The 25799-nt window shown below is 38.4% G+C and overlaps 1 protein-coding gene across 1 annotated transcript; it reads right to left on the bottom strand.

Annotated features, from left to right (window-relative positions):
* Positions 1–22827: 22827 nt before the first annotated feature.
* On the bottom strand, positions 22828–23153 carry LOC132530757 (short transmembrane mitochondrial protein 1-like). Its single transcript, XM_060168140.1, has one exon. The coding sequence runs from the start codon at positions 23151–23153 to the stop codon at positions 23010–23012; it is 144 nt and encodes a 47-aa protein (XP_060024123.1). The 3' UTR covers positions 22828–23009.
* Positions 23154–25799: the final 2646 nt, after the last annotated feature.

Here is a 25799-nt window from a genome sequence, read left to right as displayed (position 1 = left end):
TCAGAGCTTCTTAAAACTCTTAAAGCACAAACCCTAGAAGGCATATAAAACACTGTGGGCTAATTAGTATAGTCAGTATTATGCTGCGGTCTGAGATAAGCATGAAGTAGAAAGATAACGTTTACTGATCTGTATTAGGAGAGACTCTTGGGCTTAGACAAAGATTTCTGCCCCCCCCCCACGATTAAGATTTTTGTGATTTTTGCTGTGTAGGCAGATGTGTTGCTTCTTATCCGCTAAGGAACTGATGTAGCTAAAAAAGGAAACATGAATCAAGATGATGGGTATGCTCTGGGAGGCTTAATATCAGGGTGTGTACTACTATGACATCAGCTGCAGCCCACACTGAAAATGTGCAGTCTCTAACTCAGTGCTGTCTTGTTTAGGCTGAGACTCGGACCAACCACAGGCATCAAAAAAGTCTTCTTGAATAATTGCATCATTCACTGATAAGCGACCCTTGTGCATAAATACCATGGCAGACTCTCAGACAGGCCACTGGCATTGAAGCCGTATCTACCACAGACAGAATTTTTTCACAAGTATCCCTCAATAGGCATGTCTCAGTGTGTTATTAACATAATGCTTATTTTATGAACTTCATCTTCAGTGAAAAAGCACTTTCCTCATACGGAATACAGTGTGCATTTCAGGCTTACAGCTTTCCCCTTCTTTTGCCATGGGATGATTTGATTTGAATCCTGATGAGTTTCATGTTGTTAATGGAATGAGGTCTATGTCGTCACTACACATGGCAGAGATTGAGAGTGCTGTTGTCTAGGAGAAGCAGGTTTGTAATGTGGGGATATTCGTACGGACCCATGTGTGTGTGTGGAAGTGAACAACTACAGGATAAAGTTTCACGGAACCATGGACTTACTTGCTCATGTCTGGAAATATTTCACCATTAAGCCATTTCTCACATATAGATGATGAAAGCTGATTTCGTCCAAATGAATCTTTTCTGGCATTTTCATCATCTCTGACTGCGCTCTGTTGATTCTTCTTGCTCATGTGTTTTGCCCTGCTGTTTCCAAATGTGGCTGATTCCTGAGACTCCCATTGCTTGCTTTCAACTCTGAAGGTAAGCAGGCAAACTTCTGGCCCAGCTTCAGAGAGACTTTGAACCAACTTTACTTTGCAGTGGGATGAGGCACTGCTAGGTGCTGTGCCCAGTGGGGCACTGTGCTGGGTATTGTGCTGGGCACTGTGGTGGGTGCTGTGCTGGGTACTGTGCTGGGTGCTGTGTTGGGTGCTGTGCTGGGTGCTATGTTGGGCCCTCTGTTGGGCACTGTGCTGGGTGCTATGCTGGGTACTGTGGTGGGTGCTGTGTTGGGCACTCTGTTGGGCACTGTGCTGGGTGCTGTGCTGGGTGCTCTGCTGGGCACTGTGGTGGGCGCTGTGCTGGGTACTCTGGTGGGCTCTGTGCTAGGTACTGTGCTGGGCGCTGTTGGGCTGGGCACTGTTGTAGTAGAACTGAGCACAAAGCCCCGTTGGCTTTGACTCTATTTGCACAGGCCCTACCTCACCAGTCCAGCAGATTCCTCCTGGCCAGCTTCTGGAGGAGCTGCCAGTGAGGGGCCCCCATAGCGTGGTGGTACCTCTTCTGCTTCTCTGATGTTCTCTTCTTAATCACGGAAGCCTGGCCTTAATCTAAAGAGGGCTCAGGAACTCCAAACTCCTGTATTGCTCGCGCTTCACATCCGACTTTCCAAGAAGGGAAAATGACCTTATATTGAGCAGAAATGGTGATCTGTAGACTTCTGTCTACAACTGCCAAAGACTAGGGGATTTCTCAGACTCCATGTGTGTTGAGGGCAGGTGACCAAGTGCATTGACAGTGCATCACCTGGCGTCCTTTAGACAAGCACAGCTGAAGGTCATTTGCTTAGGCTCCTTCTTTTTCTTGGCAGTGGTGATGGTAGGGAAATACTACTGTTCTACTATTTCAGGCAGCCCAGTATTCAGTCAAGCCTAGGAAAGCAAAGGAAAAAACAAAGAAACCAATAGATCATGTTTTAAAAAACCTTGGTGTTTACGTTTTAAGATCTCAAGAATAAAGCCTACAAAGTGAACTTGATTCGTATTTAATTAAAGATGATTTTCAGCAGTTCTAGTTTGATATTCTAGTAGGAACATTTATTACCTAAAGTAGGTTAATTCTGTATTGGAAAAGCAGTTCCTAAGATTAGCCATCATTTTGGATTTAACCAGGGCAACTTTTGTTATCTTGATTTCAAATGTTCTATTGATAGAGGTAATACAGAAGTGACATGAATATAGAATTTGCTGGACTTAGTATTTCTCTTTTTGACTATTTCAGGAGAGACCTTTTTTTCTTTTTCTTCTTTACTTCATTAGTCAGCTGTTTTATTAAATGTGTGACATCATGCAAACTGCTTAATATATCTGAGCCTCAGCTGGTTCCCCTTAACTTGGAGATATTACTAGTACCCTACCTTATAAGACTGTTGGGACAATTTGTGAGGATTAAATCCCTCAAATCTTGCAAAGTGCCAAGCACAATGTTTGTCACAGAATAAGCCCTCAGTAAACATTCGTTAAGGTAAAATTTTCCTTTTCATTCATATCTAAATATTTTTACATTAGCACATTGACCAAATATTAGCCCCTTAGCCCAGGAGGTTTCGGGGTCATGCACTATGCAGATCGCATGGAAAGAAAAGAATGTGGTAACAGTTTCTGTTGACAGACTTTTTCTAGCAAAACGCATACTATTGTCATGTCACTTGTGAATGATTTATGACTTGTGATTCTGTCCTTAGGATCCCATCATTTTCTTTTTTTTTCTTTTTGCCATCAAATTGCCACAGTTGGGAGTATAAGTTCTTGAAAGAAGCGAAGAATACTGTTAAGGAATTTGATACCAATTATTATTGAGTGTGCATATCTAAAACATCTAAGCAGATTATATTAATATCCATGAGAAAGTAGAAATATTTATGATAAAATAATAAATTAGGCTGCTGAATAATAAATTAGGCTGCTGAATAATAAATTAGTCATTAAATCCATCTTGGATTTAATGACTTTATGATAGTTGCAAAAATAGTGCCTGGGAAATGTCTCTGTAGGACTTGGAGAGATGTATGTGTGTGTGTGTGTGTGTGTACACATGGGCAATGTTGGCACTGCAAGAGAGGGAAGAAAATTTAAGTTTCTAGTTTTTGCCATTAAAATCATGAAATGAAAGAGAGGAAAAGAGAGAAAGGAAGTGCTGATATGTATAACACAAGGATGAGAATGGCGTGGCTATGATAATATGACACAGCCTCACATCAGGAATGATACTGAACCTACCCTGTACATATGAGAAAATTTAACTTTATGGAATTCAATTGCTAGAAAATACAATTCCAAAATAAAGAGAACTGTGCAAGTGGAAAATGAAATATCCCTTTGAATGATACAATTGCATTTAATAGCTACAAAAGATGTGACCTAATTTTATGATACTAACAGTCAGAAATGTGGTATTTCCTCTGTCTCTTTGGAGAAAGTGAGGCACAGCGAAAGTGTTAGGGAAGCTGAAGAGAGAAACTTAAAGGTTGGGTAGGGTTGATAATGGTACCAGCGTGACCCTTGCCTGTTGGGAAATAGTCACCTTGGCAGGTGGTTTGTCAACCTTCTTTCTATCTCTCTGCTTCTCCCCTAAAGTCCTCCTTCAGGACCCTGGTACGCCACAGATGAGACCACCTTTCCCACACTGCCTGTCTTTTCCCCCTCTCCAGTTTGGTGTAGAGTTCTGAAGAAACTCTGTCCTAAAGATTCTTATTCTTATAAGCGATCTTCCTGTGTGTCTTATTAGCACACTTACTGATTTTCTGAGCTGTCGAAGGCTTTGTACCTGGCTTCTGTTCTTCCATTGAACCCTAACTCCTGCCACCATCATGGGTTTACTCCAGTATCCACCAGAACTTACTTCTAAGTTCTTGTTGCCAGCATCTTTAAAGCCAACCAAGACTTGCCCCAAACCTTGCCATTACCTAGAAGTGCCCCATCCCCTCAGGCCCTAAACCATCTGCTGTCTCCTGCTCGCTCTCTCTCTCTCACTTACCCTTTATGTCTATTCTTTGACCTGATTGAGACCGGGATCTCTTGCCCCCTTCCTTTTCTTCTAAACACACGGCTTCCTTCTCTATGACATCACGTTTTAGGTCAACAGTCTCTTGCTAGCACCTCTGGCGTTCAGCCTCCCAATCTTTTTTCCAGCCAACTGCCCTGCCTTAGTTGCTCCTACACTGCTTGCCATATATTTGTGGTCTCCAGTCTCAGCCAGGCCCTCAGTTCTGCTCTGCTGTGCTTTTAGTCTTTCTGGTCAGCCCTTTCCTATCTGCTCCTTGGTGTCGCTTCCAAACCTCCCCGCTTCCCTCAAGGTTCCTACCCTGCCCTCTCCCTCCCAGCACATCAGTCCTCCTTCCTACACGAGACCATCAGGCATGAGCCACTCAAGCCTTCCTCCCCAGGACTGGTGGGTCCTCAGCCCCATATTCACTCTAGCTTAAAGCTGCAGTGTTCAGTTCTGTAGATTCTGGTTACATATGACCATTTAAATTTAAATTCATCAGAATTTAAAATCCATTTCGTTAGTTGTTCTAGTTGCATTTCAAGTGTTCATATGGCCAGTGGCCACTGAATTGGTTGGAGTGGCGAACCTTAATGTCGTACAGAAAGCTTGATTGGACGGTACTGATTTAGACAGACTTCTGCTTGTGCTTTTGGTCCTTCTCCTGTCTACTGTGGAACGCTTTCACTGTTTCTCATCTTTCAATTTCTTTTTTTTTCTCGCAGCTTCTTCTCGGCCTATAAAGACATGTAAGTTTCTCCCACATAAAAAAGAAAAATCCCTGATTCACTTTGTTATAAAGCAGAAACTAACACACCATTGTAAAGGAATTATACTCTAATAAAGATGTTAAAAAAAAAAAAAGAATACTCAAAAAAAAAAAAAAGAAAAATCCCCAAACAAAATAAAACAACCTTCCCTTTGTCCTACACATCCCTTTATATAGTGTTTTTTCATACTCTGAAGCTCCTGAAACACACACATACTCATAGCACATGATGACACACACACACACACACACACACACACACACACACACACACAAATCCTCTGTATTTACTGTCCCCATATACTTACCAGGCAGCCCACTGCAATAAGGCTTCTGATTCTAGCACTGCAAATTGCCACCAAACAACCTACTCATTGCCAAACCCAATGGATTCTTTGCAGTCCTTATATAACTTGATTTCTCTGTGGGTTTTGTAGTGGAGTTCTGTCCTCTCTCCATCTCTTCGGCCATTTCCTTTGGTCTCCCTTGAAGTCTTATTTCCCTCTGCCTGCCCCTTTGATGAGGATGCCCCATAGTCTTTTGTCCCTGGTCCTCTTTTTACTTACATGTTTTTCCATTGCCACATTGTTGATGGTTCCCTGCTCTCTGGATCTCGACCAGAAACATTTGTGCCATGTACAGGATATTAATCTGAATGTCCTACACAGACCTTAAAGTAAGCATATTCAAAGCTACACTCATTGCCCCCACCCCCAAATCTGCTCCCTTTAATGTTTCCCAGTCTTAGTGATTGGAACCACCATACCACCATATTGAAGCCTGTATATTGTTTGATATTCTTTTTTCTCTTTCACCTCTTATATTTAATCAGTCCCAAAGCTCTGTAGACTCTACCTTCTCATGATATCTTCCCAACATATCATGCCATTGGCATCTTTTGTCTGAACTACTGCGTTAGTCTTTCTGTTATTAACTGGTCTTTGACCTGCCTTATTTGCCCTTTCCAATTTATTCCCTGCACTGCTGCATGAAGAATCTATCACTGCAAAGTATTTACTCACCTGCTTAAAACCTTCACATGGTTTCCATTGCTTCCAAGATAAATCCCTTTGTCTGGTTCCTATCTTCCCCATTCTTATTTATCACTACCCACCACCCCACCCTTATAACTTTTTCATTTCCTATTTTGTTCCAGTCAGTTTCAGTAAAGTAGTTTCATCATGCTAATCATGTCGTTATAATTTACTAATCTTGCATATCCTGCACTTGGAGGAGCTGTAAAGTGTGTTTACACCAAATGAACTTTTGACTATAGTAGGAGCTTGTTTTATATTTGTTCCAGTACATATATACTTACAGATGCACACACAGTGGAATAAAAAATTTATGGAAACAATATTTATCGTTACTATATGTGATAACTTTGGTATTTTAAAATCGATTACATTCCATTAAAAAAAATGCTGATCTTGACCTCCATGATACTGTGATTTATAAGAAATATATTTGGTCCTTCAGATGACCAAAATGTATTTCTTATATATACTCAGCCTTTGTGCCATTTCTGGCTCACTGCTTTCAGAACACTTGAAATTTCCTAAGTGTTGAGAGCGATAAAGGTGTCTTTTGTTATATGAATGAGGTGACTTTTGGAAGCACCTAAGCATGGAGCTGGTTGCCATTGGCACCAACCATGAGATTAGAGGGTTGGAACTTTCTGTCCACTTCCCCCCCTCACGCCTCCATTATACCAGACCTCTGGGGAGCTGCGAGGGGCTGGAGGTGGAATCAATTACCAATGGCCCATGATTTAATCAACCATGCCTATGTGATGAAGCCTCCATAAAAACACAAAAGGACAGGGTTCGGAGAGCTTCTGGGTTAGTGAACACATGGAGGTTTGGGAGAGGGGGGTGGTGTGCCTGGAGAGGGCATGGAGCTCAGCGTGCCTTCCCGTGTACCTTGCCCTATGTGTCTCTTCCTTCTGGCTGTTAAGTAAAGTATTTCTCTTGAGTTCTGAGAGCTGTTCAAGCAAATTAATAGAAAGCAAGGAGGGGGTCATGGGAACCTTTGATTTATAACCAGTTAGTCAAAAGGACAGGTAACAGCCTGGCCTTGCAACTGATCTCTGAAGTGGAGGACAGTCTTATGAGACTGAGCCCTTTCATTGTTCAATCTGAATTGTTTGTTAATGTGGGGAAGCCTACACACACACACACACACACACACACACACATACAACACACTCACTGGAATAGGGTCTAAGAACCCTTGCAATCTCTAAGCTTATTTTACTGTCTAAAAGAACCCACACATTAGAAATAAGATATATAGATATAGCGTTGCAATCCCAGTTGATCAGGATAGCCTGTCTGAATAAGCATTGGAGGGAAGTGGAAGGTCATGTGAGGATGTGAGGTTTGGGGATGCTGTAGACATTTGGGAAGCATTAAAAGAGCACCTGTAGTTTCTGGGAGACCAATGTGTGGAGTGCAAGTGAAATACAGAGTAGAGATGCAGAGAAAACCTGGGTTCTCGGTACTTAATCAGTTTTATCGGTTTCATGAGCCAGTATGTCCAGCCCCGTTTTTTTTAATGGGTTCTGGGTATTGTACTCCAAAATGTCCTAGCTGATACAGACTTCACTAATGTGAGAGAGGGAATAGTTTTACTTTCACATTTATATTTGCTAATGTAATTACTTATAACATTTCCTAATTCTTTCATAGTATTAGGATATAACAATGCTTTCTAACCCACCCCTTTTTAAAAAAAGACATAATGGAATACATAGAAAATGATCATATTTTTATGGCATTTTTGGGCAAAGGCTTTCTAAAAGTTCTAAAATTTTGGAATGGCAAAGGTATAGAAATTCCTTTGGTTTGAAGATATCAAAGATCATAGGGAAGCTTGCTGGAAAATTGCTACTTAAAAAAAAAAGTTTTTAGGTAATTTAAGGTATTTCTTGGAAGTTGATTTCTGAGTATTTGTGAATAACCTCTCACACAGCATCGAGTACAAACAAATCTGCCATTGAATGAATTCCTTATATAAAGTTTGAGAACTAGCTTGAACTTTAAAATAGCCTATAAATTGCTATATTTAGCTATAAAACTCACAGTTACTAAGGTTTTAGGAACTATGGTGATTTATATTATAGCGTACTTCTATCAATTTATTTATTGATCATATAAATAAAATATCTGAGGCTCATGTATTCATATCTGGTAAGTTTGTGGTTTTCAGAATACTAGGGAATACAGTGTTTATTTCATTCAAGACATAATTTATTGAAGTAAAAAATTCTCTAAAAAATTGGATACAAGGTATGTAGGAAAAGTTGCTGGTTGGCTGGCTGACACATTTTCTAAAAATTAAGGCAGTTGTCAAAATTGCCTAACCTTAGGCATAAGAAGATATTAGTGGAAAATTCTTCCAAGCTACTAAATTTGTTCAAATGCTCTAAATTAAAACTCAATCAGACATTTGTTATTGTTTCCCTTTCAGTGAAATAAATAATTTACAAATATTTTGAGCATTTGATATATTTCCAACATTGTTTTAAACACAGTGGGATATCAAAAGATAGCTGGTTCTTGCTTACAAGGAGGTTATGATCTATTTGCAGAAGCAAGTTACACATGGACTAAGCAGTAAACCCATGATCTTCACAGTTTTCTGACATGGTAACCACACGACACTGAAAACTCTGGAGGATTGGTGTGATGTAATATTTCATGACCCAAAAGTTTATTAGAACTTTTGAAGAACTTTGAGGTATAGATAATGATAGAGCCATTTGCTATGAGGCTTGAGAGCTCTTTCTCAAGTGTCAGTGGGTGAGTGGTGAGTCATTAAGTGGTCATGGAAGGATATAGCATTAAGTGTTCTGTAAGTGACGAGGAAGGAGAAGTAACCAATGTGGAAAACCCAGCGTGACCTTTTAACAGATATAAGCTGGGTTAAAGGATGAGCAAGGGCATTCCAAACCTTAGGAATGGTGTGAACAGTCTTGACTTTGTGAATGTTGTGACATATATGGAAGAGAATAGACGGGCTGTTTGGACGTGAGCCAACATGGGGATAAACTGGAAGGATTAAGGAAGGGACTACAGTGCAGGAACTGCAATCCTAATTTCTTTCTTTTACTCTAATGTTGAATATATTAGTTTTAGTCCTCTAGTCTTTGGAACATATATATTGCTTTATAATAGTTTTTAGGGCTTAGAGAATGTTAAGAATACACTTGCAGATTTATAAGGAATGATTAAGAGAGTCTCAAAACTCAGAGTTAGTAATGCTGAAATTATTGTTATGCTCTGTTTCTCTTCTGGCTTTAAATAGTATCTATTATTTTTTCTCTCCACAACCTGCAAAGCGCCAGGGATATGGAAAAAACACAAAGCACAATAAACATTTGTTGAATTAATGCATCTTTCTTGAGAGCAGACATTATATTTCTTCTTTTTTGTGATTCTCCATGACTCCTATATGGCATTATGCACACAGTGAACACCCCATAACTATAAAGTATTGAAAATGTTTATGTTACCAAGAAACAAACGTGACTGAAACCAGTATTACTTGCTCAAACTGTCTAGAGCATTCTTTCATTCATTCAGCCACTCAGTAATGGGTGCATTCACAGGACACTTCACTAAGAACTTTTAGTCTGAGGGTGATTTTATGCCTTTTACAGGCTGGCCAACTCTTACTGATCCTTCAACTCTCAGCGCACATGTCACTTTCTGTTTTAGCATTCCAGACTGGGTTAGGTGCTTATCCTTTCATAACCGTGTTCTCTAACTGTATGGCAATTTGCTCCAGACGGTGCTCCACAAGAGCAGAAGTGAGTCATTCACCTCTTGGTCCCTAGTACCAAGCCCAATACCTTGTTTATAGATGTCACTTGATGAGAGTTTGTTGAGTACAAGTTTGTAGAACAAATATAATCTTTAAGGATGGTGCTGTCAGATATATGGCTTTGAATTGGCAATTTGGCTTTTAAGTATCACATTCAGAAAACTAACTGAAAAAACTGCCACAGTTATAACAGTTTGGAGACAAATGTGAGTCAACAAGAAAGAATAATTAAAAAGTCACAAAAATGTGATATAAAATATAAGATGAAAAGTATCATTAATAAACTATTCATATTATGTGGGTATGTACATTTTTTATTGCGGCAAACTTTTACTGTGTATCTAGTAACTAAAATATAATTGTTAATGAAGGGGTGATGTTTATTCAATGTATGATTTAATAAAGACCGTCTTTTTAAATAGCTAACTTAAATAACACTCAAACATTTATTTTTGACGCTCTCAAATCAAATAAGTAATGATTGTTATCTTTAGGCTACAAGTGGAGACTGATTAGATTTAAAATATTTTTCAAAAACTTAGCAGTGTTGTTTGTAACAAATAAAATGGAATCCACTAGCATGTCCTTATTTATTTGATTGTGAGTTTTCCATCCCCACCAGAACTTTTTGAGAATAAACAGAATCTACGTGTAAAGTAAAATTTGCTTTATAATCAGACATGTGCCTTTACGCATTTGGAAGTTAGAGACAACTGACAAGTCTTGGATTGGGTGAAGGCAATGATGCCACTTCATCCTCAGAACGCTATTTGGAAGAGCAGTTAAAACAAATGCAAAATGAGGGGGAAGACTTAGCACAAGTGGATTTTTGTCTCATGAGATTCGCTGAAGTGTATTATTTTCCCTAGAAATGCCTTAGTCCCAGCTTGTGCTTGTCTTAATTTTCTCTTCTACCCAGCCCTCGCAGGGTACTTTGCATATTAGTAAGTATGAGCTGACTTGAATTGAATTAAGCTTGGTGCGATCCAGCTGCTCTTGAGGCAACTGGCACCCCAAAGGCATGGAGATAGAGCAGTCCTTTTCGATAACTAATCTGTGGAACTATTTCCTACTCTATGTAAGTCCTGGAATTCTTACAGACAGTCACAAAGTGTGGAAAATGGCTGGATATTAAAGCAGGATGTTACAGACCTACTAAGCCAACCTTGTCAGATTTCTCTTCCCTTCACCCAGAAGTAGAGTATCAGGAGTTAAAACTTCAGGAGTTACGCAAAACTCTAAGCCACATCTACTCTTACATTCTTGGGGTTATTTGGGTCAATAGTTTGTCTTTCATGTGGTGTGTTTACATATGGTTGGAAGTGGTGAAGTCATTTTCACTGAGAGCATTACAAAGTAGAGAGTCTGAATGCTACAAAGGGGAGTGATTGTTATTAACAGTGAATCAAGAGAAACAACAATTGAATCAGGAGTTGAATGGGTAAAACAATATAGAATTAGTGTTTTGTGAATTTTGTGTATTTAAAAAAAAGACCTAGGACATTAAACCAAAAGTAAACCAACTGAAAATTGGTAGTTCTTTTAATTTTATACTCATTTAATTTGTGGACTAATTCTTGATGCATATGTTTAGCCAAAAGTTGAAAAGCAAATACAAAGATCAAATTTCCGCCTCCACTCCCCACCCCTAAAGAAAGACGTTAAAAGTACTTAACTTACACATTTTACTGGGTTGATTTATTTAAAGCTCAGTTGACCTAAATGTTATAAAACATCTACACATAAAGATGTTAGCAGGTATTTTTATATGGGCAAATCCTGAATATGATGGAAATGTAATTTCAACTTGGAACATACAACTAGCAAATTTAAGAATAGGAGTTTTCTTTTTAGCTTGTTGTAGAAATAACACCGTGTCTTTGTTTTCAGGTAACAGGGTGAAGTCACTGACAGAGCCTGACTTCCTGCTATGAAAAAGGTAAGGTATGAAAGAAAGGAACAATCCCAGTGGAAATTCCACCATAAGATCACATACCGACCAAATCTTACTATTTAGTATTTCCACTTGTAGACTAGATTTTATTTGACATAAATATATCAAAAAATATGTGCTTTTAATTTAAATTTCTTTCTTTCTGAAAAACAAAAGGCAAGGCATCTGTTCTATAAAATGAATAAACTTAGGTAGAGTTTGCTAAGTACCGTGTTTTCTAACTGTGGCCTCTAGAGTTTATTTAATGTGGTTCATCTTCAGGAAGTTGCAGAGTAATGAAGAGTCTTACAGGAAATAGTGACAGTTTTACTGTTATCTTTAGGAAAAGTCCCACGAAACAAAGGAAACCATTTTTAAACTGTCTTAGAATTTTTTTTTTAAGCTCAGTTTAGGATTGTATAATAGAGTAAAGTGTGCCTATTGTTTGCAGTTATTCCTTTAATAATAATTATCACACATGTTTTGGTGATTAGTAATACCATTGATATGGCTCCCTAAAAACCTCATGAATTTTAGGTAGGTTAAATTAGAGTTTTTTTTTTTTTTTTTTTTTTTTTCCCTTAAGGCTTGGAATAGATATTTAAAGACTTGTCCAAAGCCACATAGCCAGTTAGTGGCAGAACTGGTGCTAAGGACAGGTTTGCTGACTTTAGCTCCATCTCCATTGTTTTGTTTTTTTCTCATTACTTCATCCTATCTTATTTAATTTACTATGGGGAAATATATTCTGAGGAAAATAAAAATAAATGGAAAAGAATAACATGAATTCTAAATTAAGGCTGTTGTTTTAGTAATTTTCAGCATCCTGGTTTATTTCATTCCCAGGATGTTAATGCCCTGCAGTGGCTGCTGACGTGCAGCAATGAGGCTCCAGACTTGGGCTCAGGGGTCAGGCACTTGGGTAGGGCTCGTTCTGCCCCTCACTAAGTGTGAGAGCTTGTGTCTCAGCTGCCCCTTTGGAAGATGGAGAGCATAGCAAAACCTACCTTTGGGGGTTGTGAGAATTCAATGCAGTATAGTTTATTTAAAGTATTTATAATAGCGTTGATGTATATACTAAGTGCTCCCCAAATGTTAGAGACTTTATATTTACTTTAATAATTAATATTATCAAGGAAGATGAAAGATTTATTTTCCCCAATTAGAAAACTAAAAAAAATTAGGGATCAAGGGGAAATTCACTTTCTGGAGAGGGGCTTCTCAGTGCTCCAGTGATCTCATAAGCATTGTTAGTTCACGGTAAGGGCCATTGAATGAGAAACAGAAGAATAATGTTTTCAATTAGTAAACATTTTATAAACAAGGTAAATTAGCAGCTTAGTTACTAAATTAAATTATCTTGCTTTGAAACTCAGGCTTTCTTCTAAAGAAATATTTGTTAAATAGACTAAGAAGTCCCTTCAGATGTGGCATTACTTCTCAGAATAAGCACTGTCAGGAATTCTGGGTAAATGTATTTAAGACATGGATTAAATATTCACTAAGTATGTGAGTTTAAAAATTATAAAAGTCTTGGGAGTTTGTTTTAGAAAATCTACCAAAAGTAAGCACCGTGAAAGTAGTAGTTTAATTTTTGGTTCTGATTAGAGAAACTGACACTCCTTTTTTTTTTCTCAGCCAGTTAAATATATATAGAATTAGAAACTGGTAAAGTTGGAAGAAAACACTTCTGATCATGCGGTCTTATGCTTTTCAAGCTTCTCACCATGGCACCTAATTACAAAAATGTAACCTATGAAAACCAGGAGGAGCAGCTGTAGTTGTTTCAAGAGAGGGGGTTGGAGCTGGGCTCACCGCTTCTGCAGAACTCTGCAAAGCCCGTGAGCGCACCTCCCCTTCAACAGGTGAGGAAACTGACTCCGTAGGCAATGTGCGCCTTACTCAAAGACACACTTTCAGACAGACAGTGGCGGAGCCAGTTCTTGAATAAATAGCCTCTCCTCTTTTGATTTTACCCTATATCCTTCCTAGTAAAGGATCTGTAAGTTAGAGCCCTTTAACAATCCAGATCCTTTTCTCTTCTCCACCTTTATTATAGAGTTGTACTGACAGAAAGTCCATTTAGCTTGATATCAGCATGACGGGCATGTCCTTGGATCAGTGCAAATCCATCCCAATTAATGTTTAATTGATTAACTCATTAATATCTGTTACTCACCTGCTCTGTGCACCTACTGGGCGCCATATTACGCCCTGGGAATATCAAGTTGATGAAAACGCCATCTTTTCCCTCATAGATAGAAGAGGAATGTAGAGAGAGATGCATAAATAAATACTGTGTCTCTTGTAGTGGCTTAGCTAGAAAGTAAAAATTGTGTGAAAAATATTAATTCTTTAAACATTAAATATTAATCATTATATAATGCTCTGTTCATGGTAAATGCAATACTTATATACTGGAAGGAAAGGCAGGATTTCGATTAATTTTTATTAATTTATATTTTTATTTAGACTTTTTTAAAGCAAAAAAAGTTACTTTATTTTTAATGATTTTTTTTTTTTTTATTAAGTAAGTAATTTAGTTATTGCTGTGAGTCACAAATCCCATGGGCTGGATGCCCCCTGATCTCCGTTGGATGGTTAGGTCACTGATGAAGTTGAATAATGCTGAGGATGGAGGGTTCTTTCTTGTAGTCTAATCCTACACTGGAACCTGAACGGGTGGTAATGGAGTATAGACCTCCTGATAGAAATATATCTCCTTATGTAATTACTGATGGCCAAGGTCGCTGTTTATTCTAACTAGTCAAAGTTGCTTTAAGCCTAGAGTGGTTCCTCTCAATGATTAAGCTTGATTGATTAGCCATGATCAAGACAAAATCAAAGACTTCCTTTGGCAGGGAAAATTAATGGCACCAGAGACCCGTGCAACTATGCTAGGCCTTACTTCGGGATTCCTTGCCTTCTAGAAGCCTTGTTCATATTAAAGTTCAGAATTTTGAGGATCACCTAGCCCCTGTTACAAGTGCTCACCTGACTGTCGCTACCTCGATGTTGAATTGTGCTTATTTTTGATTGTTACAGTAAATCAGAAATTCTCTATTGCTTGCTATCATAGTAGGCTGCCCACCATACAGTGAATCCTCCCTTACTTTATGCTACCATGTCGAACAATGTTTACTGCTCTACCAACCTTAAGGAGGGTATCTGGTTCTCTTTTGTATCCTGATCCATGTATCTGTGCTTGCTTCTACCTGAAAGCTTACTGCACTAAGCGTTCTCTGTAATAACATTTGTACTGTAGACTTTAGTTTCCATGATGGAGTCATTTGTAATGGAAAAACCTTCCTGCAATAGATAACTAAAAAAGCTGGACAGAATATGTAAGATAATAGATTGAAGACATTGGAGAGCAACTGACATAGTCGGGACGCAAGGGTGGTTCTGATCCTTGAGAGAAGAGAAGCACATTGGCTGCACTTAAATTCTCCCTGGCTACCCCTATGAGAGCATTGTCTAAATTTTAGCACAGGTAAATGAAGTATAAGAAGAAAGTGGTGGGCTTCCCTGGTGGCGCAGTGGTTGGGAATCTGCCTGCCGATGCAGGGGACACGGGTTCGTGCCCCGGTCCGGGAAGATCCCACATGCCGCGGAGCGGCTGGGCCCGTGAGCCATGGCCGCTGAGCCTGCGCGTCCGGAGCCTGTGCTCCACAACGGGAGAGGCCACAACAGTGAGAGGCCCGCGTACCGCAAAAAAAAAAAAAAAAAAAAAAAAAAAAGAAGAAAGTGGCAATTGTTATTGGACTAAGGAGAATGATATCAGACTTTGGGGCAAACAAAGTGGCTAGAACTAGAGGGGAAAATTTCTGGAAGGGAGTAAGCCTCAGAAAAATAGCCCAAATATCTCCATATAAATTCTGTTCAAGTCAGTTGTCAACTACTAGTCTGTACATAAGCAGGACAAAGACCTCAAGAAATGTAGCACAAAAGGACATCTGAATGGCTAAAAAACAGATCTCTGGGGGTATTTTAGCCTCATGACACCAGGGAGAGAGATAGGAATTCAAGTACAGGGGCATTGGTAAACGACCTCAGGATCTCAGTGGAGACCCTGTCGGTCAAGCCCTAGGAGTAGGGACCTTACCCTAGGAAAAATGAAATACAGCAGAGCTTTAAATCAAGCTTAGACAGGATCAGTTGATCTACCAGCATTTTTTTCCTGAATTTCAGAAAACCATTTAACTCTCTTTTAAGGACCATATCAGAGTCTCTGTGATACTCAGCAGTCAATAAAAAATTACAAGATGTTGGGCTTCCCTGGTGGAGCAGTGGTTGAGAGTCCGCCTGCCGATGCAGGGGACGCGGGTTCGTGCCCCGGTCCGGGAAGATCCCATGTGCCGCGGAGCGGCTAGGCCCATGAGCCATGGCCGCTGGGCCTGCACGTCTGGAGCCTGTGCTCCGCAGCAGGAGAGGCCACAGCAGTGAGAGGCCCGTGTACCGCAAAAAAAAAATAATAATAAATAAATTACAAGATGTGCTTTAAAGCCAGAAAAAAAAATAATGACCAAAACCCAAGAGAAAAAAGACAATAAACCCATACATGATTTAGATATTGCTATTATCAGATAGGGACTTTAAAATAACTATGGTAAATCTGATCAAGAAAATGGAGAAAATGATGTACAAAATAGATGAAAATATAACTTCAACAGAGAATTGGAATCCATATAAATTAATCAAATGGACCTTCTTGAGCTGAAAAATACAATATTTAATATTAAAAACTTTGGATGTTTTGAACAGCCAGGTGAACACATTATTGATGAACTAGAAGACACAGGACTGATGAACTAGAAGACAGGTCAAAATAAGCTAAGAGAGAATGGAAACAGAATAGAACATAAAAGACACATGGTGCACAAACTGACTTCTGAACTCACTATTCTCCAGAAAGAGACTTCATACTTGGAAGCTCTATGGATTGCTTTTTTCTAGACTATTGGATGCTACTAGAAACATACTTAGACATATCTAATTCCATTGCTGATTCAAAGCATTTGCATTTTCAAGGGAACTTAGGGAACTGAGAGATGCTTTTGTTAACCTTAATGGAAAATCTATTTCCTTTAAGTTGTATCTTTACCAAAATTTGACAACTTCTGAAAAGAGAACAGAGTACAAGATCTTAGGGAGTAGAAATAATCTATATCAAGTTTTCTTCCTAAAGGAAATAATGCAACGTCTTAAGAGTGTATTTTCATGTTTTAGTTTTTTTTTTTTTCATTTTTATTCTAGTTTTTATTTCAAAACTATTTGGATCAGTAGCAGATCTCTGTCCCTTTTACTTTATCCTGTTTTCTTTGCTTCCCACTTTTGATCTGTCAGTGCTTGTGTTCTGTGCCTTTTTACTATATTAAAAGTCTATAAGGTTTTCCATTTCTGGAAAATTAGGCAGAGAGCAGAATTTTTGATCCAAGTCTTCATAATTTGCAGCATGAGAACTGTTTCGGTTGCAATGCATCTTTTATGGGTTTTAAACTATTTTTTCTTGAGACTTTTGTGCATTGCTTGTAGCCCACCCTGACACTGTTAGGGGAAAATAACATACTCTGACAGTAGTCTTACTGGTGTCTTGGAAAAAGACAAAAACGTGGAAGGCAGATGAATGAAGATATTAATGAAAAGTGGATAGTGTATTTTATTTCTTTCTATTCACTGATTCTCAACTAAAAATTAACCAAAAGCCAATGCTTGGTAACATAAAACCTTGGCTATGTTATATATGTGGAAATGGCTTCTGACCTAGAAATAACATTGTGTTCCCTCCCACCCCCTACCTTTTTCACCCAACAGCCTCATCCCTTCCCCTCCCCGACAAATCCTTGATGATAAAGAGATTTCCTCTGTATACCCAATAACACATGAATCCAATTGCAAAGAACTGATTACACCACAACTCTGCCTAATATATTGATACTATGATGACCCAGTTTCTGAGGCTAAGATTTTTTTCTTGATCATATAATGCTTTCACAGATGTTAAGTCATTTGATTTTCTCAAAAATTGTGTGAGGTACGGAGAGCGAGTATTATTACACCTATTTCACAATAAGGAGACTAAGGTAGATGAAGTGACTCACCCAAGGCAATAGCTAGTAAGCTTTAAAGCCAGGACTCATGCCTTTGCTACTCTTCAGTGTTGACACCCTTACTTAGGAGGCTTGGGTGGAATGGTAGGTGGATGCTAGGAACATTGTTATTATTGAAATGTTTTCATAGTATAAAGTAGGACTATGCCTACCTTAAATCCATGATAGGTATAGACTATATTTTGACTACTGTTCTAGCGCTAGTGGAAGAGAGATGTTCTACTTTGCAGAAGCCTTTTACAATATGAATCCCTAAATCCTTTTGGGAAATGGTAAAAAACAATAGTTTTAGAAATTTGTGCGGACCTTAATAAAGAGGAAATGAATACCCATAAGTGGTTTGACAAGCTCAGGAAAATGTTCTTGGGAATGTGCAATAATGGTTCAGATTAGATGACATCCTGAATCAGAAAGGACTTTGCAGATCCACAGTTATTTAAGGTGTGGACCAACAGGACGCCAAGCACTAAAGCATGTTCTGTGAATACTCCTAGTGTCAAGGTCATATTGGGAGACAATTCTTGGAGTGTCTTGGAGTCTCACGTTTCTCCCTGTCTTATGAGCAAAGGAAGTAACTAACTTTATTCCACTCTATTATTTCCAGAATGTTTGTGCAGTGAACAGCCTTAGAAGATGTAGATAGTGTCTCCCTTCAGAGCAAAAGGCAGGCATGCTTACTGTCCAGTATAAAAGATTCAGGTTCCCTAAGCTCAGGGTCCTTCTCCTATAATGCTTATTGTATGTACAGGTGTCACCTGACCCTCTTTGTGTTGCCCTATGGGAATTGGCTCTCTGGGAACTAGTGCAAGAAAATAATGATATTCTGGCTACCACTACTGCTGAGAGGAATAAAGTCAATTGTCTCTGACACAGGCATGTCACATATTCTTCCAGCATCTGTAAAAGTATGAATGTTAGTTTGCAAATAGCCTTCACCGCACAGTTCTGACATGTCTCAAGCCATCTCCTCCTCTCCTAATCTCTGTTCTAGTGCAAAAAAAAAAACCAACAAAAAACCACAAGACATTTTGAGTCCATGAATGTGTTTTTCTGAGTCTTGTGTATTTTTAGCAGGATGATTCCGGCATTTCACAGTGAACATTGTGGAAACCAGATATGTAGTTGGTAGAGATCAATCGCAAATCATGACACTGCAGAGAAGTTGGGGATTCTTAGATAATTCACTGCTCCTCTTCCCCTGCAGACTTCAGTCTCTTTAAGTCCAGCCTTGAACAAACCTGGGATATAGGTCTTCAGTCTGAGGAACTGCTTTTATTTTCCCATTTTATTACTCAACATATTTGGAAATTATCCTCATTGTTCCTCACCAGGCTGGATTTTCATCCTTAGCTCATTACTAGACTTCCATTTCTGCATAGCCCTCCAGTTCTTGGCAAGATAACTGTGTTCTCTCTCTTGATTTTTTATGATGGACATTAACACAAAAAACCATCTCTGATAATATTTAAGATCATTTAAGATGGGGAATGTTTTTTAGCATTCTAGATTAGGTAGGGGCCAGTCATGGGTAAGAAAGTTCTCCAACCTTGGACTCTCCTCTTGTTAAAGGTTAATACAATTTTCTAAGACTTAATGCTGCCTAAGGACTCTGAGGTTCACTTCTGTGCCTGACCCCTTTTATTTATGCTCTCTGTCTTCAGGATTTGGAGCTTAGTTTGAGCCCATTAACTTATGGTTTACTTATTCTTCCACAGTTCTGCCTTCTCCCTTCCAAGCCCCCAGTAAGTCACCCATTTGATTCTGGGAGCTGGTCAACCCTGATGCCTTGCAGAAGCTCAATAAATATTTGTAGAGTGATTAAATGGAGGTACTGGATCTTTTTTTGAGCCTTTTAACCAGAGCTCTTCAATCTAACCAGTACCTTGATTTCTCCAATAAAAAATACATGGAAAGAGAGATAATAATGCTACCAGTCATGCATAATATAATACCAATACTGGCCGAGAGCTTACCTTATGCTTGGTACCGTGCCAAGCGCTTTAGATATATTGCCTTATTTAATCCTCGCAAATTTACTACATGATTACCAACATTTTACAGATGTAAAAATGGGCACAGGGAGAGTTTGTAATTTTTCTGAAGTCACACAGTGACAGAACTGAGATTCTTCTACCTTGTAAGAGCCAGAGTTATTTGGTGCACATATTACATGGTTAAAGAAGAAAATTGAACGTTTACTTTTGGGTAGGGCTAACTTAAATCAGCCATAAAAATGTCTTCTTTGTCTCAGGATCAGGTAAAAGATCAGAGTCAAGCCAGAAAACCTGAACTTTGTGGAAAGCAAGCCATGGGTATTCTTGTCCAACTCCTCATTTACACAGCTCCCTCTCATATCAGTTGTGTGATTAGTTAATTTCTTCTTTCATTTATTCTAAGAATATTTATTGAAACCTGATTTGGTACATAGCACTGTTCCTAAGAATTCAGGCTAAGTGAAGAGAAGTAATTCCCCTTAGGGGAAGGAGAGCATTCCCTGTGGACCTGCCTGAGGCCAGGAGTTTCCCCCAAAGAACTGGAAGAAGATAGAACTGTTGTGAAGGGTTGAGATACAGACTGGGGACTCCTTCAGTGCTTGTAAATTCCTGAGGGCAGGGACTGTATCCGTGTCTTTCATGGCTGCATCCTTTGTGCTGAGTACACTGCCTGACACACAGGAGTTGCTTCAAAACTATGGTCCAACTGAATTAAATCAATAGCCTCCTAGGATGGTTTTTTTTTTGCCTTAATCATTCTTCTGGAATTTTACTGAAGTTGTTGATTGGAAAAATTGGATACATTGGTTTATTATAAGTTTTCAGATATTAGATTAAACGTGACCAAGTTTCAGTTTCTGCTTTTTCTTTTTCTCTAACCAGAAAAGAACTTTGTCATTTACCACGTTTCATATTCCTTTAGTACTGTATTTTGGATCAGGACAGTATTTCTTTTTTTTTACTTCCAAGATACAGAAAACAATGCTATAGAAAAACTGCTCACATGTGATAAACTAAACTATGTAAATATACATAGTCTGCTAGGTTGGGTCATATGCAACTGACAATATTTGGGAGTTTTTGACCTTTAGTGGTTAAACTTAATGGATTATGCTTTATTTTCCTCTTCTTTTTTTTAAATAAAACAACTGAGATGCCTATAAAAGAAGAAAAATTTCTCCACAAAAATTTCTATGGCATTTTCCAGGTTGGTGTACTTCTGGCTATAATGAAAGATGTTTGCATTTTTCCTTTGCCTTATCAGAATTCTTCCTAACTGGATGGCCTGTGGCACAAACTTACTTTCCCAGCTCTAACTATTATGTGAATGTGTGCTGGATAATTTATTTCATATTATTTGAGGCCTTGTGAGTATTATTAGAATGAGAGGAAACCATGAAATTATGGGTTCTTGGTTCACTACTTTAACAAATATTTACTGAGAGCCAACAAAAACAATATTTACTGCATGAGCGGAAAACGAAAAGACACAGTTCTTGCCTCCTTTGACTTTATTTTTTTTACTTTTTAAATTTTTTGGACTAATATCTGCTATTTATTGGACAATTTGCACAGCACTGTGCTACACATCACATACATTATTTCAACTGTTTCTCATGGAAGCCCTATGAGGTAGATATTGCATCCACACCTTACAGAGAACACAACAGTTTCAGAAAACTAAGCTGCTTGCCCCTGATCACACTGCAAGGGAGAAGCCAAACCATAATATGATCCTAACCTGTCTCACGCACCAGTACAAGCTGGCAGGGACAAAACTTATCTCCATGTATGAAAGATCCAGGTTTTCAAAGAGAGGTAGAATCACTTCATTTTATAACCACATTTAGTATCAGTGGCATCAGTGTCTGAAAAAAAGGTCTCTAAACCATTCTTCCAGTTTACTAATTCTGCTAAAATGTCAGAAATGGCATCATCAGTGAAGCTGCCCATTAGCCCTCTGGAACAAAACATCCAATGAAATGGGTCTTTATTTATCTTTAGTGCAAATTACACTTCCAGGACTTTAGCTTGGAGCTATCCCCCTGCACAGATGTGTAAGCAGATTAAATAAATTATGGTATATTCATTTAGTAGAACCTTATGTAGCCAAAAAAAGAAAGAGGTTCTTTGTTCCTTACCTACGGATATGGAATGACCTCCACTGGGGAAACACCATATACAGTTTGCCATCATTTGTATAAAACACCCCCATACATGTGTTTGTTCAGGCACAAAATCTTTCACAAAAGGATATAGGAAACTAGTGAGTGCCTGAGTCCCGGAAGAGGAAGTAGGAGCTGGGGGACAACACAGATCACTTTGTATTGACCCAGGGGGAAAGTTATGTATTTAAACTTTTTTTTCAATGAAAAATTATTATGGACTATTATACATTTGAAAAATTACAAGAGTAATTTATGGTTGCAGAAAGAAAAACACAAAGTCTTCTTATGAGAATCACTATAAGTTATAATGTAAATACATCTTTTTAATGTAAAAAGGCATGAAATTTCCTTTATAGACAACTTCTCATTTATCTACCATGTAGTGTCAAATGCGCCTGTAATCCCATGAAATAAGTATGATTCTTATGAGAGAATAGAGCCAGATCAAATGCATCATTAAGAAAAAATATGCGTACTAGACTATGAATTCTACTGAGGACAAAGGCCATTACTTTAAATACTTTAAAATTCTCCAGTTCCTGATAGAGTTCTCAGAACAGTTTCTTGGTTAATGAATAGCAAATTGATTTATTGGTTAAATTAGCAACTATGGAGCTTCCTGACAACAACATAAAATTAGTGGATAATTCACCCGAAACTGGCTTCTAGATTTTCATTTTAATTACTACTTTGAAACAACATAATTTAGTACCAAAGGTTTAAACACCCAATATAATTGCTAGACTGTGAAATCAGCATTATTTATATCTCATCAGCTCTACAAAACTCATCAATTTTTCTTTTGAAAACGGTAGTAGACATCCCAAAGAATAAGGGAGAGACTACTAATTTAAGGTCATGTTTACTAATCTAGCACCATAATTCCATTCTCAGGACCTCCCAAGTGGCCAGAAGGAGGAAGGGAAGAAGTGAGGATGTTTGAAAAGTAAGGGTTGTTCTTAACTTGTGGCCCTATTTGTGCTGTAAGGCAATACAGGGTCTAGCAAAGAAGAAAATTGCTGAGGCTGGAGATGAAAACAAAAGCTTTTGGTTCAGATGGTAAAGGAGGCCCTCAAGAACAGTAGAATCAGTTTATCCAGGAGGCAGTCCTGGAGTCGGCCTCATGAACTAGGGGATTTCTTCTTGGTGTCCACGTCCTTTTCAGTTTCTTCAAGTTTTTTAGCCAGGTTTGGTATGTCATAGCTCTGAGCCAGATACTTTCCCACCACATTGCCAAGAGTAAATCTAAGCAGGAACTGGAGCATGTGTCGGCAAGGAGGGCTCGAAGGGCAGCTGCAGCTCCGTGGGCCATCCGAGGCTGCCTCACCCGGCATGATGCCTCCTTTGACTTTATTGTTTATGGTTTCTATTGTTTATCTCAAAGAACCTTGTAAATAAATATAAAATTATAGTTGTGATAGGTGCTTTGAAGGAGAGTGCATAATAATATAACTGTAAATACTAGGGGGAATGGGTCAAGTTGGGGACGTCAGGGAGGATCTTTCTGAGGAAGTGAAGGCTGAGCCAAGGTCAAGTACAGTTTTTACCCGGATGAAAGGAGACCAGCAGTGGGGATATGAAACAACACAGTCCAGTTCAGTTCACTGAATGTTTATAGAATGCCTACCATATGCCAGACACTATGATTAGATGCTGGGAAATAAAAAATGAATGAGACATGGTCTTTGCCCCAGTAAATTACTCACTATCAGGGTTTCATCTTCATGCAATTGATAAATGAGGAGAGCCACACCGTATGTGTTTGTTTTGCTTCCATGTAGTTTGAGTTTCCTTTGTGTCAGGATTCCCTCAGCTAGCCAAGTCTTTCTGAAGAAATCAAACATAGTCTTTTTGTCATGGAATCAAAGTTTAATAAATAAATATACATAGTCTTCTAGATTCAAGTCCAGCAAGGCTATTCTAGTCTTTACCATCAATTACATGTGGCCTCACAGTGGAGCTCAGGCCTGTTTCAGACCCGCCAACAGCACGGCACCAGGAAGGGAGCCTGACTGCCACCAAACAAGAGACCCAGTATTTCTTTCTTTCTTTCTTTTTCTTTTAACATCTTTATTGGAGTATAATTGCTTTACAATGGTGTGTTAGTTTCTGCTTATAACAAAGTGAATCAGCTATACATATACATATATCCCCATATCTCCTCCCTCTTGCATCTCCCTCCCACCCTCCCTATCCCACAAATTCCCATACAAATTGTGAAATTTTTTGTTCTAGGTCTATAAAAAATGCCATTGGTAGTTTGATAAGGAGTGCAGTGAATCTGCAGATTGCCTTGAGTAGTGTAGTCATTTTCACAATGTTGATTCTTCCAATCCAAGAACATGGTATATCTCTCCAACTTTTTGTATCATCTTTAATTTCTTTTATCAGTGTCTTATTGTTTTCTGCATACAGGTCTCTTGTCTCGTTAGGTAGGTTTATTCCTAGGTATGTTATTCTTTTTGTTGCAGTCGTAAAGGGGAGTGTTTCCTTAATTTCTCTTTCAGATTTTTCATCATTAGTGTATAGGAGTGCAAGAAATTTCTGTGCATTAATTTTGTATCCTGCTACTTTACCAAATTCATTGAGTAGCTCTAGTAGTTTTCAGGTAGCATCTTTAGGATTTCTCTATGTATAGTATCATGTCATCTGCAAACAGTGACAGTTTTACTTCCTTTCTGATCTGGATTCCTTTTATTTCTCTTTCTTCTCTGATTGCTGTGGCTAAAAATTCCAAAACTATGTTGAATAATTTGGTGAGAGTGGGCAGTCTTGTGTTGTTCCTGATTTTAGTGGAAATGGTTTCAGTTTTTCATCTTTGAGAATGATGTTGGCTGTGGGTTTGTCATATATGGCCTTTATTATGTTGAGGTAAGTTTCCTCTATGCCTACTTTCTGGAGGGTTTTTATCATAAATGGGTGTTGAATTTTGTCGAAAGCTTTTTCTGCATCTATTGAGATGATCATATGGATTTTATCCTTCAATTTTTTAATATGGTGTATCACATTGACTGATTTGTGTATATTGAAGAATCCTTGCATTCCTGGGATAAACTCCACTTGATCATGGTGTATGATCCTTTTAATGGGCTGTTGGATTCTGTTTGCTAGTATTTTGTTGAGGATTTTTGCATCTATGCTCATCAGTGATATTGGCCTGTAGTTTTCTTTTCTTGTGATATCTTTGTCTGGTTTTGGTATCAGGGTGATAGTGGCCTTGTAGAATGAGTTTGGGAGTGTTCCTCCCTCTGCTATATTTTGGAAGAGTTTGAGAAGGATAGGTGTTATCTCTTCTCTAAATGTTTGATAGGATTCGCCTGTGAAGCCATCTGGTCCTGGGCTTTTGTTTGTTGCAAGATTTTTAATCACAGTTTCAATTTCAGTGTTTGTGATTGGTCTGTTCATATTTTCTATTTCTTCCTGGTTCAGTCTCAGAAGGTTGTGCATTTCTAAGAATGTGTCCATATCTTCCAGGTTGTCCATTTTATTGGCATATAGTTGCTTGTAGTAATCTCTCATGATTCTTTGTATTTCTGCAGTGTCAGTTGTTACTTTTCCTTTTTCATTTCTAATTCTATTGATTTGAGTCTTCTCCCTTTTTTTCTTGATGAGACTGGCTAATGGTTTATCAATTTTGTTTATCTTCTCAAAGAACCAGCTCTTAGTTTTATTGATCTTTGCTATTGTTTCCTTCATTTCTTTTTCATTTATTTCTGATCTGATCTTTATGATTTCTTTCCTTCTGCTAACTTTGGGGATTTTTTGTTCTTTCTCTAATTGCTTTAGGTGTAAGGTTAGGTTGTTTATTTGAGATGTTTCTTGTTTCTTGAGGTAGGTTTGTATTGCTATAAACTTCGCTCTTAGAACTGCTTTTGCTGCGTCCCATAGGTTTTGTGTCATCATGTTTTCAT

This window comes from Lagenorhynchus albirostris, chromosome 12 (assembly GCF_949774975.1).
Source record: "Lagenorhynchus albirostris chromosome 12, mLagAlb1.1, whole genome shotgun sequence".
Classification (NCBI taxonomy): Eukaryota; Metazoa; Chordata; class Mammalia; order Artiodactyla; family Delphinidae; genus Lagenorhynchus; species Lagenorhynchus albirostris.
Note: the sequence above shows the minus strand (reverse complement) of the source record. Positions and strands in the feature narration are given on the sequence as shown.